At 43.3% G+C, this 18,295-nt stretch overlaps 1 protein-coding gene across 1 annotated transcript; it reads left to right on the plus strand.

Annotated features, from left to right (window-relative positions):
- Positions 1–1,002: 1,002 nt before the first annotated feature.
- On the plus strand, positions 1,003–17,879 carry ano11 (anoctamin 11). Its single transcript, XM_065006049.1, is given in 17 exon segments — positions 1,003–1,045; positions 1,163–1,233; positions 1,235–1,288; positions 1,290–1,361; positions 1,603–1,710; positions 1,799–1,953; positions 2,369–2,426; positions 4,641–4,751; positions 5,401–5,566; positions 5,873–5,967; positions 7,243–7,335; positions 11,815–11,958; positions 13,307–13,316; positions 16,266–16,370; positions 16,708–16,834; positions 17,017–17,093; positions 17,833–17,879. Coding segments are annotated over 17 exon segments (1,536 nt in total).
- Positions 17,880–18,295: the final 416 nt, after the last annotated feature.

Below are 18,295 nucleotides of genomic sequence, written 5' to 3' on the forward strand. Positions count from 1 at the left end.
CGGCATGAGTGGCATTGACACTGTCTCCCCTTCTCTCCTCCTCCCATCCCCTTCTCAAATCTAGAAGCTTCCTAGAAGCTCAGCTTTATAACCCCTCTCTGGCGATTGTTAATATTTCACACTACCCCCACCCCCTTCCACCTCTCTCTCTCTCCCTATGTTGTGACTGTGGTAATGGGGGAGGGGTAGAGATGAAAAGCAGCAGATGGAAAACAAAAACCAAGAAGCACGTGTGTTCTTCTGAATCAGAACATCTCTGCAGTTTTCGGGCATGAAAAATCTATCCCAATCCAACTAACAAAGCCCCACCCTGGTCCCTTCTGTTAAGACCGTATCTATGTACTGGTGTATTGGCACATTTGGCAATACTGATAAGTGACTTGGCTGTGAGAGAGGTGTGGCCAAGCTGAAAGGGCTGGGCTTCTTCTATTGGTAATAATTAATTATTCATGAGTATGTGCCAGTGGGAGAACCAATACACACATTGTGTGTATTAATGAAGACTGGGGCAATACACTCCGACAGGAAGATCAGAAAACTCCCCTCCCCTCTCATATGCCCTACAGCATTCACCACCCCTAAGATAATGCTGGTCCTCTCCCTACCCTTTAAAATCTTACTGAGTAGGTGTTACATTATTTACTGGTGTAAGGGCATGTCCATGTTTCCTCTGCTGAAAGGGATGGAGAAAAACTCTGCTTCTTTTTGGCTGGGAGGATTACGGTATACCATTCTGTTCGGCTCTGTCCCTGTGGAGGGAGGAGAGAATGATGCAGAGAGAAAGGAGAGAAGGCAGAGATTACTGCAGATCCACACATTCTTCCCTCCCATTCCCAGCCCCCTCTCCACTGAAATAGTATTATAATTTCCTTTCCCTGCTCCACTCCTCCATCTCTTGCTGGAATACCAAATCCATTCTTCCTCTTCATTAACCCCAATCTATCTCCTTAATGCTGAGTGCTAAGCAGAGATGCATTGGATCCCATTTTTGCAGTCTTTGGTATGACTCGTCCGGAGATCGAACTCCCAACCTTCCAATCTCAGGGTGAACACTAACCACAGGCCCACTGAGTTGGTCCAGATTCTTGGTAACAGATAATATAAAGAAAATGCCACCAATCAAATTCTAACTCGTGTCTTTGTCTGGCTGAACCTGAATCAGACTTTGTTCTAGTGTGGGAGGTGAAACGGAGAAAGTGTCGCTCCCAAAAGAGGGGGAGATTGGAGACCAGCAGTCAGGGAGGTCGGGGGAGGGCCAGAGGAGGAGAGAAGCAGGTCTGAATGGAGAAAAGACTCAGCTGGCTCGATGGAGGGACAAATTCACCCAAAACCTGCAGAATACCGGCCTGCTGCTGGAAAAGGTAACATATGATGTACATTTGATGTACACTAGATCACCTAGCTCAACAAGTAGTTAGATCTAGTCTTCCTACTTTCCCAATAACATTATATTTGCATGTTACCTTAGAGAGGACAATTGCTCCTTAATGTTAATGCTCTGACAGTTCTATGGTCAGTCTAATAATGCTTATGTGGCATACTGTACTAAATAATACATTATTTTGTGACTGTTCTGTAATGTAATGATTTTTTTGGCATTAGGAGGAGACAGTGAGACAGGAAAAAATCCATCCATTATCTGAAACTTACGCCCCCTGGGATGTGTTGGTTTATTATGCAGAGGAGCTCATTCTAAGAGTGCCCCTACAGGTCAGTGCTAGTACCAAATACAGTAGTATAGAATACGGTAATCCCAATACTATGGTGTGTTATGAAGAACATTGTTTTTGTGTATCAGGCTCAACCAAACCCAGACTTCTATACGTCTGACTGGATCCTTCGGAAGCTATGCATTCCCAACATCATGGCTGAGTCCGTGCCCAGCAGGCCACTGGACTACTACACTTGTGCCTTTCGCAAGTCAAATGGAGAAGTGAGTACCTAGATGGAGAAGTGAGTACCTAGATGGAGAAGTGAGTACCTAGATGGAGAAGTGGGGCTCCCGAGTGGCGCAGCGGTCTAAGGCACTGCATCTTAGTGCTAGAGGCATCACTACAGACACCCTGGTTCGAATCCAGGCTGTATCACAACCGGGCGTGATTGGGAATCCCAATCCCCGGCTCACAATTGGCCCAGCGTTGCCTGGGTGTAGGCAGTCATTGTAAATAAGAATTTGTTCTTCGCTGACTTGCCTTAAGGTTAAATAAAATTGAAATAAATCATCCCGGAAACTTCCTAATATAGGTTTTGATTGACGATCCTCAAACTTTAGTTGAGCCACATTGCGTGCTGATCCTCATAGAGCTGTCTGTTACTGTATGTGTACAAATGACTACAGGTTTAACCTGGCTCAGTTTGTCCTTCTCAGGTTCCTTGGCTTTGAGGACCATGACACCTACTTCACTAATACACAGAGACACCGTATAGTGAGTGCATCCATTGACTTTTTTATATCTTTACCCATGTGTTGTGTAGTGATGGACGTACCCCAGATATACACCCAGAGGGTACAAAACATTAAGAACACAGCAGCGTTGCAGTTCTTGACACATACCGGTGCGCCTGTCACCTACTACCATACCCTGTTTAAAGGCACCCTCTGAATGGCACACGTACACAATCCATGTCTCAATTGTTTTAAATATATATATTTAATCTGTCTCCTCCCCTTCATCTACATTCTACACTGATTGAAGTGGATTTAACAAGTGATCTCAATTAGGATCATAGTTTTTACTTTGTCAGTCTATGAAATGGACAGCAGATGTTCTTAATGTTTTATGTACTCAGTTTAGGTGGACATATATAGGCCTACCTACAGTGCCTTCAGAAAGTATTCAGACACCTTGACTTTTTCCACATCTTGTTACCTTATTCTAAAATGGATACAATTTTTTCCCCCTCATCAATCTACACACAATACCCCATAATGACAAAGCGAAAACATGTTTTTAGAAAATTTAGCAAAGATATATATTTTTTCCAACTATCACATTTACATAATTATTCAGACCATTTACTCAGTACTTTGTTGAAGCACCTTTGGCAGCGATTACAGCCTCGAGTTTTCTTGGGTGTGACGCTACAAGCTTGGCAGACCTGTATTTGGGGAGTTTCTCCCATTCTTTGCAGATCCTCTCAAGCTGGGTTCGGTTGGAGGGGGAGCGTCGCTGCACAGCTATTTTCAGGTCTCTCCAGGGTTCAAGTCCGGGCTCTGGCTGGGCCACTCAAGGACTTTCAGAGACCTGTCCTGAGGCCACTCCTGCATTGTCTTGCCTGTGTGCTTAGGGTTGTTGTCCTGTTGGAAGGTGAACCTTCGCCCCAGTCTGAGGTCTTTTTTCTTGTAACGATGTGCGCTGAGAGTCGGGAAGCAAGTTCAGGGAGTGAGTGTTTCAATAAATAAACACAACAAAATACAAAATAAGAAAGACGAACAACGCACAGACATGACACAGCAACAGAAACAATAACCCCTGGAAAAGGAACCAAAGGGAGTGACATATATAGGGAAGGTAATCAGGGAAGTGATGTCCAGGTGAGTCTGATGAAGCGCAGCTGCACGTAACGATGGTGACCGGTGTGTGCCATAACGAGCAGCCTGGTGACCTAAAGGCCGGAGAGGGAACACACGTGACGGCTCTGGAGCAGGTTTTCATCAAGGATCTCTATATTTTGCTCTGTTCATCGTTCTCTCGATCCTGACTAGTCTCCCAGTCCCTGCCGGTGAAAAACATCCCCACAGCATGATGCTGCCACCACCATGCTTTACCATAGGGATGGTGCCAGGTTTCCTCCAGATGTGATGGTTGGCATTCAGGCCAAAGAGTTCAATCTGGGTTTCATCAGAACAGAGAATCTTGTTTCTCCTGGTCTGAGAGTCCTTTATGTGCCTTTTGGCAAACTCCAAGTGGGCTGTCATGTGCCTTTTACTGAGAAGTGGCTTCCGTCTGGCCACTCTATCATAAAGGCCTGTTTGGTGGAGTGCTGCAGAGATGGTTGTCCTTCTAGAAGGTTCTCTCATCTCCACAGAGGAACTTTGGAACTCTGTCAGAGGGACCAATCGGCTTCTTGGTCACTTCCCTGACCAAGGCCCTTCTCCTCCCATTGCTCAGTTTGGCCGTGCTTTTGGGATACTTGGTGGTTCCAAACTTCTTCCATTTAAGCCACTGAATTGTTTTTGGTACCCTTCCCAGATCTGTGCCTTGACACAAACCTGTCTCTGAGCTTTACGGATAATTCCTTCGACTTCATGGCTTGGTTTTTGCTCTGACATGCACTGTCAACTGTGGGACCTTAAATAGACAGGTGTGTGCCTTTCCAAATCATGTCCAATCAATTAAATTTACCACAGGTGGACTCCAATCACATTCTAGAAACATCTCAAGGATGATCAATGGAAACAGGATTGACCTGTTTTTTATTTTTAATAAATTTGCAAAATTTTAAACTGCTTTTGCTTTGTCATTATGGGGTATTGGGTTTAGATTGATTGATACTTTTTTCTTAAATCCATTTTAGAATAAGACTTTAACGTAACAAAATGAAAAAAGTCAAGGGGTTCGAATGCACTGTATATGTGGTCAATAGGCTTTACGTCAATCTATTTCATTCTTATATGTCCATTTGGCTTTCCGTGGCAGGTGTATAAGCTTCTGGCAAGTATGGTGTATGGCAAGAGGAAGAGCACGGAGGTGGGCGTGGATCGACTGCTCAACAAGTAGGCATACACTGCAGCGTTTCCCTTGCATGAGGTCAGACACATTCTTTTTTTCTTTTTTTTAAAGCAATTTCGTGGTATCCAATTGTTAGTAGTTACTATCTTGTCTCATCGCTACAATTCCCGTACGGTCTCGGGAGAGACGAAGGTCGAAAGCCATGCGTCCTCCAAAACACAACCCAACCAAGCCGCACTGCTTCTTAACACAGCGCGCATCCAACTCGGAAGCCAGCCGCACCAATGTGTCGAAGGAAACGTGCACCTGGCGACCTGGTTAGCGTGCACTGCGCCCAGCCCACCACAGGAGTCGGTAGTGCGCGATGAGACAAGGATATCCCTACCGGCCAAACCCTTTCTAACCCGGACGATGCTAGGCCAATTGTGCGTCGACACACGGACCTCCTTGTCGCAAACCCAGATTCTCTGGTGGCCCAGCTAGCACTGTGATGCAGTGCCCTAGACCACTACACCACCCGGGAGACCTAGGTCAGATACATTCTTAATGTACCGCTACGCATAGTGACATTTGCCTATTACAGCAGTGTGTGTGTGTGTGTGTGTGTATATGTGCACACTTGCATCCATGTGCACGTGTGCGTGTTTGTGTGTGCGGCAAGTGAGTTTGTATGTGCATGTGTAGATGCGTAGGTGTGTGTGTGTGTGTGTGTGTGTGTGTTTCTCAGGGCCCCTTTGAGCTGCCAGAGTATGAGGTGTGTCCAGATGAGCTCAACCAGAGGCAGGTCTTGTTCCGGTATTGGGCCCGCTGGTCTAAGTGGTACAAGTACCAGCCACTGGACCACATCAGAGAATACTTTGGAGAGAAGATAGCCTTTTACTTTGCCTGGCTGGGTAAGCATAATTCCTCATAGTACATCTGATACAATACCATCATTTAATTCTGTACTGCTTATATGGTTACACTTGTTGGTGAGGGGGGGATTCATGAAACTGAACACATCCAAAAAATCTGAGATTTACACATCATACTCAAGAAGACTTGGATGAAATTAATGCTACAATATCTATTCTCTCTTATACAATGTCCATTTTTGTGAAGATATGTGGTCAATTTACCACAACAGTACAGTTTTGTGAGAATTCCCCACTGTGTCGTGTGTGAGAGGGAGGTTTTTGTCTCTCTGGTCCTCTCTGTAGGCTTCTACACAGCCTGGCTGCTCCCCGCGGCAGTGGTGGGGACCTTTGTCTTTGTGTCAGGAGTTATGTCCGAGGGCACCAACACTCCTGCATGAGTCCTGAAACTCAATCACTTACAATGCTTTTCTAACACATTCATTTCTTTGTCTGTAATCAAGATTCATGGTTTGAAAACTGTACAGTATAGAGCTCTTATTATAATTATCTTTACTACAAATCGAGACCAAAAGAATGCTCAAAGAGGTGCTATTACAATATAATTACAGTATAATTTGAGCAACAGAGTGGCCTAGTGTAAGTCGCAGTCTGGAGCTCTGCAAATGTACAGGCTCAATTTAGTTACGCAGGCCGCCTGTACCAGTCTTAGGACATAATGCATTGCTTCGCTGTGTGTGTGTCTTATAGTAACATCACCCAGAATGCATCACAAACTATACCAATTACATAATTGACAATTAACTTCAATAAAGGCATGAACAAGGTCAACAAAAACATTTAGGAAATATATTACACATGATACATATCCACACATCAATAATCGTGGTAAACCATGTTTTAAACTTCAATACAACACAGGAATATGAACATATGCTTTAGCTTCCCTGCAACACTCAAACTATGCGCTCTAACGCACCCACTATTTGACCATCAAACCTCGACCAGGAAGTAAGGTGTGTGAGAGAGTGAAAACGTGTGTGTGTGTGCTTGTGTGTCCGTCTATGCGTGTGTCAGGGGGAAAATAATAATACACTATATTTAGCAGACACTTTTATCCAAAGCAACTTAAAGTAATGCGTGCATACATTTTACGTATGGGCGATCCCAGGCATCGAACTGGCATTTTAAACAACATGCTCTTCTAACTGAGCTACCATGTCTTGTCAATGTTCCCTGTGTCTCCAATGTGTTTCCATGGCAACTGCTGACCATTGTTTTCTCAGTAATCTCCGTTACCCAGTAGTTAAATGTGTGCATAACTTTGTCACTTGTTTTCTCGTCGTTTATTTACACTCAGAATCTGTCCACGAGAGAATACTTTCTCGGGACCAGTGTTTGATGGCTTGGTGGGGACTCAGTCGATTTACCAGGCCATAAAGATAGGGAGTCTAAAGATTCAATAACATAGCGAAGGAAGAAAAGCATTGAGTCTCTTACAGGCCCAAAGACATTAGTGTAACTCTTCATGTTCATTGTGGTTTAGTAATATCAACCACTGCACTGTATAAAAGCCAGAGAGCCTCTGGTGATGTACTCTGTAGCAAGCAATCAACGGGTAATAATCATTCAGATGTGTCTGAAATCGCACTCACTTCACTACTTTTGAGTGGTGAATTGTGTATGTGATTCTGTGCCTGACTGTCCACAGCAAGGAGATCTGTAGCAGTGGGAACAGCTACCTGATGTGTCCTCTCTGTAAGACCTGCAAGCCCTGGAACATGTCTGATATCTGCCCCATGGCTAAGGTACTGTACTGTTTATATTTAGACCTAGGTCTCCTTTACAAATGTGCCCTGTATATGCCCAAACTATAACTATATATAAAACATCAAATCACCCAGAAAAACAGTTACTCCACAAATGAGTCCCCAATCAATACTCTAAATTGCCCAAACGAAACCAGAACATCAATATGAAATGTATTTAGAATTTTGTTCCAGGAATACAGTGCATTAAAACTAAAAGCAGATCTACCTAGCTCTGTGGAGACCCAAGGAACCTCGAGTTATCCAATCCTGTGAACTGGTTACACAACCCTGGTGTCTATACTTCAACAGCAAAGTTAGGTAAGACAGAAATGATGAAGTAGGGCCTAGTAAACAAAAAGGGAGTAATGTAGAGATCTATGGGTCTTTAGCGAAGTCCAGCCATCCTTTTGATACAGGATGCAGTGATGACAATCAAAACTGTCACCTGTCAACAAAACCAAGGGCACTATGGTAGATGGCATCCAAAGGTTTAAACAGCTGCCCTTTTAATAAATAATATCACCATAATCAAGAACAGATAAAAAGGTTGACTGAATAATCTGCCCACTACTTAGAGAAAAGCACAATCTGTTTCTGTAGAAAAATAACAACTTTAAATCTTAGCTTCTTAACCAGCTCATCTATGTTTTATAAATGTCAAATCCATATCAATCCAAATGCCTATAGTATTTATATTGACAGAAACACGTTCGATTGGAGAACCATCTAATGACTAGTAGTAATGTAGTTCATCTTTAACATTCTTACGAGAGTTTGAAAACAACATGTATTTTGTTTTGCCTGTATTAAGCACAAGTTGTAAAACAACGGGCAAAACAATGGGCAAAACAACGGGCAAAACAACGACATTCGACAATGAATACAGCAGTGGGGAGCAGAGATGGGGAACTGACTAATATAGGGGAGGTAATAAACAGGTGATTGAGTCCAATAATACGCTGATGCGCGTGACGTGGAAAGACAGGTTTGCGAAATGATGGTGGCAGGAGTGCGTAATGCTGAGGAGCCTGGCACCCTCCAGCGCCAGGGGGGAACAGCGGGTGCAGGCGTGACAAGACTATAGTTTTGACACATCCCGATCAACAGTCGGGGCAATAGCATACATAATAGTATCATCCACATATAGATTAAGTTGACCATTTTTAACAAATTGACGGATGGTGTTTAAATAGTGAAGATCGTAGGTCCCAAAAAGTGGAACACTATCATTGTGAATAAGCTTAGAAGTTCTTACAAAGATGGATCCCGCTGAAATAAAATGGTGATTAAATACCTCAATTGATTGCATTCTTTCCGTAATGATGCCGACTGATTTGTTGTGGCAGAGAGGAGGAAGTAGAACCCATCAGGAATTTGACAGTTTTCCTGAATTTAGCAGGGTTCCCATTACAATCTGAAAGACCGGTTACATAATCAGATTTGAGACTTTTTGATTTGTCTTACAAAATGATTCCTCAGTTGCTTAAAGCATGCCAGTCAAGACATAAGCTTGTGTTCCTGACCTTGACCCAAGCATTGTCTCTTTTATGAATGACTTCTGATAATTCCGAAGTGTACCAGTCATTCGATCTACAGTGCCTTGTGAAAGTATTCGGCCCCCTTGAACTTTACGACCTTTTGCCACATTTCAGGCTTCAAACATAAAGATATAAAACTGTATTTTTTTGTGAAGAATCAACAACAAGTGGGACACAATCATGAAGTGGAACGACATTTATTGGATATTTCAAACTTTTTTAACAAATCAAAAACTGAAAAATTGGGCGTGCAAAATTATTCAGCCCCCTTAAGTTAATACTTTGTAGCGCCACCTTTTGCTGCGATTACAGCTGTAAGTCACTTGGGGTATGTCTCTATCAGTTTTGCACATCGAGAGACTGAAATTTTCTTCCATTCCTCCTTGCAAAACAGCTCGAGCTCAGTGAGGTTGGATGGAGAGCATTTGTGAACAGCAGTTTTCAGTTCTTTCCACAGATTCTCGATTGGATTCAGGTCTGGACTTTGACTTGGCCATTCTAACACCTGGATATGTTTATTTTTGAACCATTCCATTGTAGATTTTGCTTTATGTTTTGGATCATTGTCTTGTTGGAAGACAAATCTCCGTCCCAGTCTCAGGTCTTTTGCAGACTCCATCAGGTTTTCTTCCAGAATGGTCCTGTATTTGGCTCCATCCATCTTCCCATCAATTTTAACCATCTTCCCTGTTCCTGCTGAAGAAAAGCAGGCCCAAACCATGATGCTGCCACCACCATGTTTGACAGTGGGGATGGTGTGTTCAGGGTGTTGCTTTTACGCCAAACATAACGTTTTGCATTGTTGCCAAAAAGTTCAATTTTGGTTTCATCTGACCAGAGCACCTTCTTCCACATGTTTGGTGTGTCTCCCAGGTGGCTTGTGGCAAACTTTAAACAACACTTTTTATGGATATCTTTAAGAAATGGCTTTCTTCTTGCCACTCTTCCATAAAGGCCAGATTTGTGCAATATACAACTGATTGTTGTCCTATGGACAGAGTCTCCCACCTCAGCTGTAGATCTCTGCAGTTCATCCAGAGTGATCATGGGCCTCTTGGCTGCATCTCTGATCAGTCTTCTCCTTGTATGAGCTGAAAGTTTAGAGGGACGGCCAGGTCTTGGTAGATTTGCAGTGGTCTGATACTCCTTCCATTTCAATATTATCGCTTGCACAGTGCTCCTTGGGATGTTTAAAGCTTGGGAAATCCTTTTGTATCCAAATCCGGCTTTAAACTTCTTCACAACAGTATCTCGGACCTGCCTGGTGTGTTCCTTGTTTTTCATGATGCTCTCTGCGCTTTTAACGGACCTCTGAGACTATCACAGTGCAGGTGCATTTATACGGAGACTTGATTACACACAGGTGGATTGTATTTATCATCATTAGTCATTTAGGTCAACATTGGATCATTCAGAGATCCTCACTGAACTTCTGGAGAGAGTTTGCTACACTGAAAGTAAAGGGGCTGAATAATTTTGCACGCCCAATTTTTCAGTTTTTGATTTGTTAAAAAAGTTTGAAATATCCAATAAATGTCGTTCCACTTCATGATTGTGTCCCACTTGTTGTTGATTCTTCACAAAAAATACAGTTTTATATCTTTATGTTTGAAGCCTGAAATGTGGCAAAAGGTCGCAAAGTTCAAGGGGGCCGAATACTTTCGCAAGGCACTGTACCTTTAACCCTCCATTTTTTGAAGAGGCCATGATTATCTAAAAATAGTATTGAAGACATCTTCAAAAAGGCTCAAAGCTAAATCAGGTTCAGGGATAGGAAATACAATCAAGGTCAATAAAATAAAGATAATGTAAAAAAGTTTTTAAATTTCCTTTTTGTGATGTGACAAGGCTTCGTTTTTTTTGTATTCTCACATCTCTGACACAAACAACTGGGCAATAATCACTAATGTCTTGGGTGAAGACACCAATAGAAACATATTTCTCTGGTGTATTCGTTAGGATAAGATCAATCAGAGTTGACTTTGAAGGATCTTTAGGGTTGGGCCGTGTAGGCTTAGTCACCAGCTGGGTTAGGTTTAGATAATTACACATCGTTTAGATTGTCTGTCTGAAGCCTGAAAATCCCAATCATAATTGATTTAATAAACTAGTTAACTCCTCGAGTGCATAAACGTTAGTGGGTGGAGGATGGTAGACCCCTATAACAGTTAGATTTTTCCCCAGACAAAGGCTTAAATATAGCAGCAAAACTATTTGGGGAAGGGAAATGGTTTTCAATATAAGAGACAGCGAAATGTTTGTCAGCTCAGAACACATTATAACACTCAATATAAAATATCAGAGTTCAGAATGTCCCCAGAGATCTAAGTTTCAGTCAATACCAGACGACACCTGCGAGGGTAAAAAAAAAACATGCCCTGTTAATTAAGGCCCATCCGCTAGCCTGCTGGCCGTGGCCCGCTAGCTGTCCGGATTCATCTGCATAGCCCAGATTTTGATGTAATCCAGTTTAGGAAGTACGCTCCTAATGTTCGGAGGCATCAACCCAACTCAAACAAGCTATATTTAATAGGAAGTAACAAGGTATGAGTGACTGTCTGATGTGCTTATCTAAATCTTTTCAGAATACATACATTCACCTCTATGCCAAATGTGTTGCTTTTATCACATTAATGAACAATCTTTATGGATATTTTAGCTTAGCCGTCCCACTACTACTAAATCCATAGATGGCAGGCGGATGTGTTTAGGGTGCCGTCTCTGTGGTCACTAAAGATCCCATGGCACTTATCGTAAGAGTAGGGGTGTTAACCCCGGTGTCCTGGCTAATTTCCCAATCTGACCCTCATACCATCATGGCCACCTAATCATTCCTCTCCTCTGTAACAGGTTGTTGCTTAAAATTAGAATGTCTTCTCAGTCAACTTAACTGGTCAAATAAAACATGTAAATACATGTGGTGTGTCTGTGTTGGCAGGTGGGCTACCTGTTTGACCACCCCGGGACAGTTTTCTTCAGTGTGTTCATGTCATTCTGGGCAGTCACCTTACTGGAGTACTGAAAACGCAAGATGGCCACCCTGGCTCACCACTGGGACTGCATGGACTTCCAAGAGGAGGAGGTCTGGATTAGAGCCAATTCATTAAAGGACTTTCATTCATTTCAATTTCTATACTTTTGTAATTCTGTGATGTGTTACCGTACATATTGTAAAAACAGAGCTCAACGGTTAGCAGTCATCAGCTAACCTTAGCCTGGTCAACTCCTGCCAGTCTGCACAGCACGTTTCAACCCAGAGCTTACCGGACTGCTCTTTCTCCATCTCCGGTTTCCTACCGCAAGCTCTGAACCTTTTCACCTGGATCATCGCAGCTAGCTAGCTGCTATCCGAGTGGCTACCCACCTGGCTAACATCTCTGTCCCGAAGCAAGCACCAGTGAGCCTGGAACTAGCCTCGTGCTAGGCCCAGCCCCCGGCTAGCTTAAGAGGTCCATCAGCCACTCCTTGGGCTACAAAACATATTTTGCCAATTGGCCTGGACCCCTTTTACTGCCGACATGGAGCCCTGCCGATTCCACGACGACTGGTCTACCGACGTGATTCGCCCGAGGAGTGTCAACAGGCTCCTCCGTCGCGACGTTCCCTGAAGGCCCATCCGATAGCCTGCTGGCCGTGGCCCGCTAGCTGTCTAGAGCATATCGGACTGCTAGCTGAAGAGGACCATCAGCCAATTTCTTGAGCTACAATGCCTATTTTGCCAATTGGCCTGGACCCTTTTACTGCCGACATGGAGCCCTGCCAATCCAACACGACTGGTCTGCCGACGTAACCGTCCGAGGGAGCTACAACAGACTTTCTTCTGTCGCGACGTCCCCCCTAAGGCCCTTCTGCTATCCCCGGCCCGCTAGCTGTCTGAATCGCCGTGTCTCCAGCTCGCCTAGCCTCCAACTGGTCCCTATGATCACTCGGCTACGCATGCCTCTCCCTAATGTCAATATGTCTTGTCCATTGCTGTTTTGGTTAGTGATTATTGTCTTATTTCACTGTAGAGACTCCAGCCCTGCTCAATTTGCCTTAGCTAGCCATTTTGGTTCACCTCCCACACATGCGGTGACCTCACCTGTTCTAAATGATGTCACTAGAGACAAAATCTCTCTCATCATCACACAATGCCTAGGTTTACCTCCACTGTATTCACATCCTACCATACCCTTGTCTGTACATTATGCCTTGAATCTATTCTTCCACGCCCAGAAACCTGTTCCTTTTACTCTCTGTTCTGAACGCACTAGACGACCAGTCCTTATAGCTTTTAGCCGTACCCTTATCCTACTCCTCCTCTGTTCCTCTGGTGATGTAGAGGTTAATCCAGGCCCTGCAGTGCCTTGCTCCACTCCCATTCCCCAGGCGCTCTCATTTGTTGATTTCTGTAACCATACAATTCTTGGTTTCATGCATGTTAACATTAGAAGCCTCCTCCCTAAGTTTGTTTTACTCACTGCTTTAGCACACTCTGCCAACTCGGATGTCATAGCCGTGTCTGAATCCTGGTTTAGGAAGGCCACCAAAAATCCTGAAATTTCCATCCCTAACTATAACACTTTCCGACAAGATAGAACTGCCAAAGGGAATTGCAATCTACTGCAGAGACAGCCTGCAGAGTTCTGTCATACTATTCAGGTCTGTGCCCAAACAATTCGAGCTTCTACTTCTAAAAATCCACCTTTCCAGAAACAAGTCTCTCACCATTGCCGCTTGTTATAGACCACCTTCTGTCCCCAGCTGTGCCCTGGACACCATATGTGAATTGATTGCCCCCCCATCTATCTTCAAAGCTCGTACTGTTAGGTGACCTAAACTGGGACATGCTTAACACCCCGGCTGTCCTACAGTCTAAGTTAGATGCCCTCAATCTCACACAAATTATCAATGAACCTACCAGGTACAACCCCAAATCTGTAAACACGGGCACCCTCATAGATATCATCCTGACCAACCTGCCCTCTAAATACACCTCTGCTGTCTTCAACCTGTGTCCGTAATGGGTCTGCGGTCAAGCGACCACCCCTCATCACTGTCAAACACTCCCTAAAACACTTCAGCGAGCAGGCCTTTCTAACGACCTGGCCAGGGTATGCTGGAAGAATATTGACCACATTCCATCAGTAGAGGATGCCTGGTTATTCTTTAAAAGTGCTTTCCTCACCATCTTAAATAAGCATGCCCCATTCAAAAAATTTAGAACCAGGAACAGATATAGCCCTTGGTTCACTCCAGACCTGACTGCCCTTGACCTGTACAAAATCATCCTATGGCGTTCTGCATGAGCATCGAATAGCCCCTGTGATATGCAGCTTTTCAGGGAAGTTAGGAACCAATATACACAGGCAGTTAGGAAAGCAAAGGCTAGCTTTTTCAAACAGAAATTTGCATCCTGTAGCACAAACTCCAAACAGTTCTGGGACACTGTGAAGTCCATGGAGAATAAGAGCACCTCCTCCCAGCTGCCAACTTCACTGAGGCTAGGAAACACTGTCACCACCGATAAATACACGATAATTGAGAATTTCAGCATTTTTCTACAGCTGGCCGTGCTTTCCACCTGGCTACCCCAACCCCGGTCAACAGCCCTGCACCCCGCACAGCAACTTGCCCAAACTTCCCCCATTTCTCCTTTACCCAAATCCAGATAGCTGATGTTCTGAAAGAGTTGCAAAATCTGGACCCGTACAAATCAGCTGGGCTAGACAACCGACTATCCTACCGATCCTTGACTTCGGCGATGTCATTTACAAAATAGCCTCCAACACTCTACTCAGCAACTTGGATGCAGTCTATCACAGTTGCATCTGTTTTGTCTCCAAAGCCTCATACACTGCCCACCACTGCAACCTGTATGCTCTCGTTGGCTGGCTCTCGCTTCATATTCGTCGCCAAACCCACTGGCTCCAGGTCAACTATAAGTCTTTGCTAGGTAAAGCTCTGCCTTATCTCAGCTCACAGGTCACCATAGCAGCACCCACCCGTAGCACACGCTCCAGCAGCAGGTATATTTCACTGGTCACCCCCAAAGCCTATTCCTCTTTGGCTGCCTATCCTTCCAGTTCTCTGCTGCCAATGACTGAAACGAATTGCACAAATCACTGAAACTGGAGACTCATATCTCCCCTACTAACTTTAAGCATCAGTTGTCAGAGCTGTACATAGCCCATCTGTAAATAGCCCTCCCAACTACCTTATCTCCATATTGGTATTTATTTATTTTTTGCTCCTTTGCACCCCAGTATCTCTACTTGCACATTCATCTTCTGCTCATCAAGTCACATCTATCCCTCCAGTGTTTAAATTGTAAATACTTCGCCATTACGGCCTATTTATTGCCTTACCTCCCAAATTTTACCTCATTTGCACACACTGCATATAGATTTTTTTCCTATTGTGTTATTGACTGTGAGTTTGTTTATTCCATTTGTAACTCTGTATTGTTGTTTGTGTCGCACTGCTTTTCTTTACCTTGGCCAAGTCACAGTTGTAAATTAGATCTTGTTCTCAACTGGCCTACCTGGTTAAATAAAGGTTAAATTTAAAAAATTGAGCCTCATTTCAAATAACTGGTCACATACAGTACTGGTCACATCAGTTTTACTGTAGTATAGTTCACAGATATGGAGACGACTGCTGTGCTTACATACAGTGGGGTCGAAATTATTGACAATCTTGATAAAGATGAGCAATAATGACTGTATAAAATAAATAATTCAAATACCGAGCTACAGTATATTGTATGCTAAAAACATTTGGGAAATTAAATTATTTCATACTAATACAATTGCTGAGAGAAAGAGACTTTGTTTAACATGTAATAATTTTTTTCTCAAAAAGGTAGGGGTCAAAATGATTGACACCCCTAAAGATTCGTATAGAACTAGTCAAAAGTATTTGGTCCAATAATCCCAGCACGTAATGACTATAAAAAGCTTGTGACTCTCCAAACTTGTTGGATACATTTTCAGTTAGTTTTGGTTGTTTCAGATTATTTTGTGCTTAATAGAAATGAATGGTAAATAGTGAATCGTGTCATTTTGGAGTAACTTTTATTGGAAATGAGAATGTGGATGCTACCATGATTATGGACCATCCTGAATAAATTGTGAATAATGAGAGAGTCAAAAGGTCATACTCCCAACAGATGAAAACCTCCCCTGTTATTGGTAATAGTGAGAGATTAGCATGTTTTGGGGTATGATCTCATCATTATTCACAGTTCATTCAGGATTATCTGTAATGCTAGCATGCTAGCATCCACATTAATGTAGAAGTGTTCATAAAGTATTCTTATTTACAACAAAAGTGACTCCAAAATGACACAATATATTATTTAGCATTTCTATTGGGCACATCAAACACAACCAAAACGTACTGCAAATGGGCCTGAGTTTGCGGACATGGCTCCAGCTATGGAGCACAACCCAGTGACGGGAGTGAAAGAGCCCTACTTCCCAGAGAAGGCCCGGCTGTCCCGCATTCTCACTTGACACTGAGTTTCCTTTGCTCTGTGTTTATTGACACCAGGGGTAGCCAGACCCCAGATCTGTCACTGACATGACAATGACAAAAGGAGTTGGTGTGAGGGCACAAACAGATTTTGAACAGTTGTTCATTATCATGTTACCTGACCAGTTAACATTCAAAACCCTCCTTATAAACTAATGCAGAAAGCCCAAAGTTTTTCCCAGCCAGGCCACACAGTCAGGGAAAATGTTGCACCCTAGTGATACAGAAAGGATGCCATTTTAGTGTACTGTATTTGAATGTGGATAAGGTGTAGTTGGACTAATGTTAATCTTATTCACCTCACTCCTCTTTCCTCTTTCTACCCTTGTCTATCCCCAGTTTTGTGTGGTGAGGATCTTCCTGGTGAAAGTGACCATGTACCGTGGGATAGTGAGTGTGATGATGTACCGCACAGGCAGCGTTGTGCTGCGCACTCAGGTACAGTACAATACACTCTGCTCTGATGAATAAAACTGCTGACACTGGATCAGAATACCCTTCAAAACACCTGACAACAGGTGACATCCTCCATTTAGCTAATTCCAGCAGATACGTTAGCTCAGATTGATACATTAGCTCAAATTGCTGTGTGTGTGCACGTGTGTGTGTGTTCCCTCAGGCAAAGGAACATTGCCAATATCTCCAGCAGTTTGGTGAATCTGGCCCTGATTCTGCTGATGGGGCTGCAGCTCACTAAATTGGGTAAGAACACAGACCTCAGCCACATCCCTGTCTGCCTCAGCCAATACACTACCATTCAATACATCTACCTACAGGGAAATCTACTTCCTTGGGTTTTGATTAAGCGTCTACGTCTATCACAGTGGCCTCAAAGAGAAAATATTGTCTATCAAATAAACTGGAAGCGGTTTGATATTCAAGGATTTTTACATGATGTATCTAGCATGGCATCGAATGGCATGGAATTAATCCCTGGTGTTGAACTACCCTTTTCTTACTTCCACAACACATTCCTGGATGTATGCAATAGGCATGCCCCTTTTTTTAAATTCAGGATTAAGGGCAGAGAGAACCCTTGGTTTACTAAGGAACTTACAAAAATCATAAGGGAATGAAATGCTATGTGGGCTCAAGCAAGAGGGACTGGTTTGGCAGATGATTGGGTGGCTTTTAAATGTCTTCGAAATATGGGTGTGGCTATGATCCATAATTTGAAAGCAGACCACTATCTGAAATCTACTTCACATAGTTTAAATAATCCATCCACATTTTGGCAAGTAGTGAAGGGTTTGGAGTGCAAAAAGATACACATCTTCCCAAACAGTTGTTGGTCGACACACAGATTGTAACTGAGAGAACCTCCATTCTGAAAGCCTTGAATCAGCATTTTTTTTAGATGCAGGCAGTTTATTTGAAAAGGTCAAAGGTATAATTGAGTTTCTATGAAATTATCTGACACCCCTGTGCACTCCTTCACCAGGTTCTCCTTTTCATCCTTTTCTGTTTCAGAAGTGTGTAAAGCCCTGAAAGAAATTGGTGGGAAAAAAATATGTTTCCTACATCTAGCTGCAGACATCATTGCTCCCCCTTAACATGTATCTTTAACCTCACGCTTGATGTTGAGGAAATCCCCAAGTTATGGAAATATGCTTTTGTACTGCCTCTCCTGAAAGGTGGAGATCCTTCGCTACTTGACAACTGTTGACCCATATCCAAATTGTCTGTACTGTCAAAGGTACTGGAGTCCTTTAGTTAGTATGCAGCTAAAGACCTACTTCCAAGAAAACAACATCTTAAATGGAATGCAATCAGGTTTCAGGTCTGGCCACAGCACTGTTTCAGCAACATTGAAGATTTTAAATGACATCCACTGTGCTCTTGATAAGAAGTTACATTGTGTGTGTGTGTCTTTATTGATTTGTCAAAGGCTTTTGACACCGTGG

This window comes from Oncorhynchus nerka, linkage group LG20 (assembly GCF_034236695.1).
Source record: "Oncorhynchus nerka isolate Pitt River linkage group LG20, Oner_Uvic_2.0, whole genome shotgun sequence".
NCBI lineage: Eukaryota > Metazoa > Chordata > Actinopteri > Salmoniformes > Salmonidae > Oncorhynchus > Oncorhynchus nerka.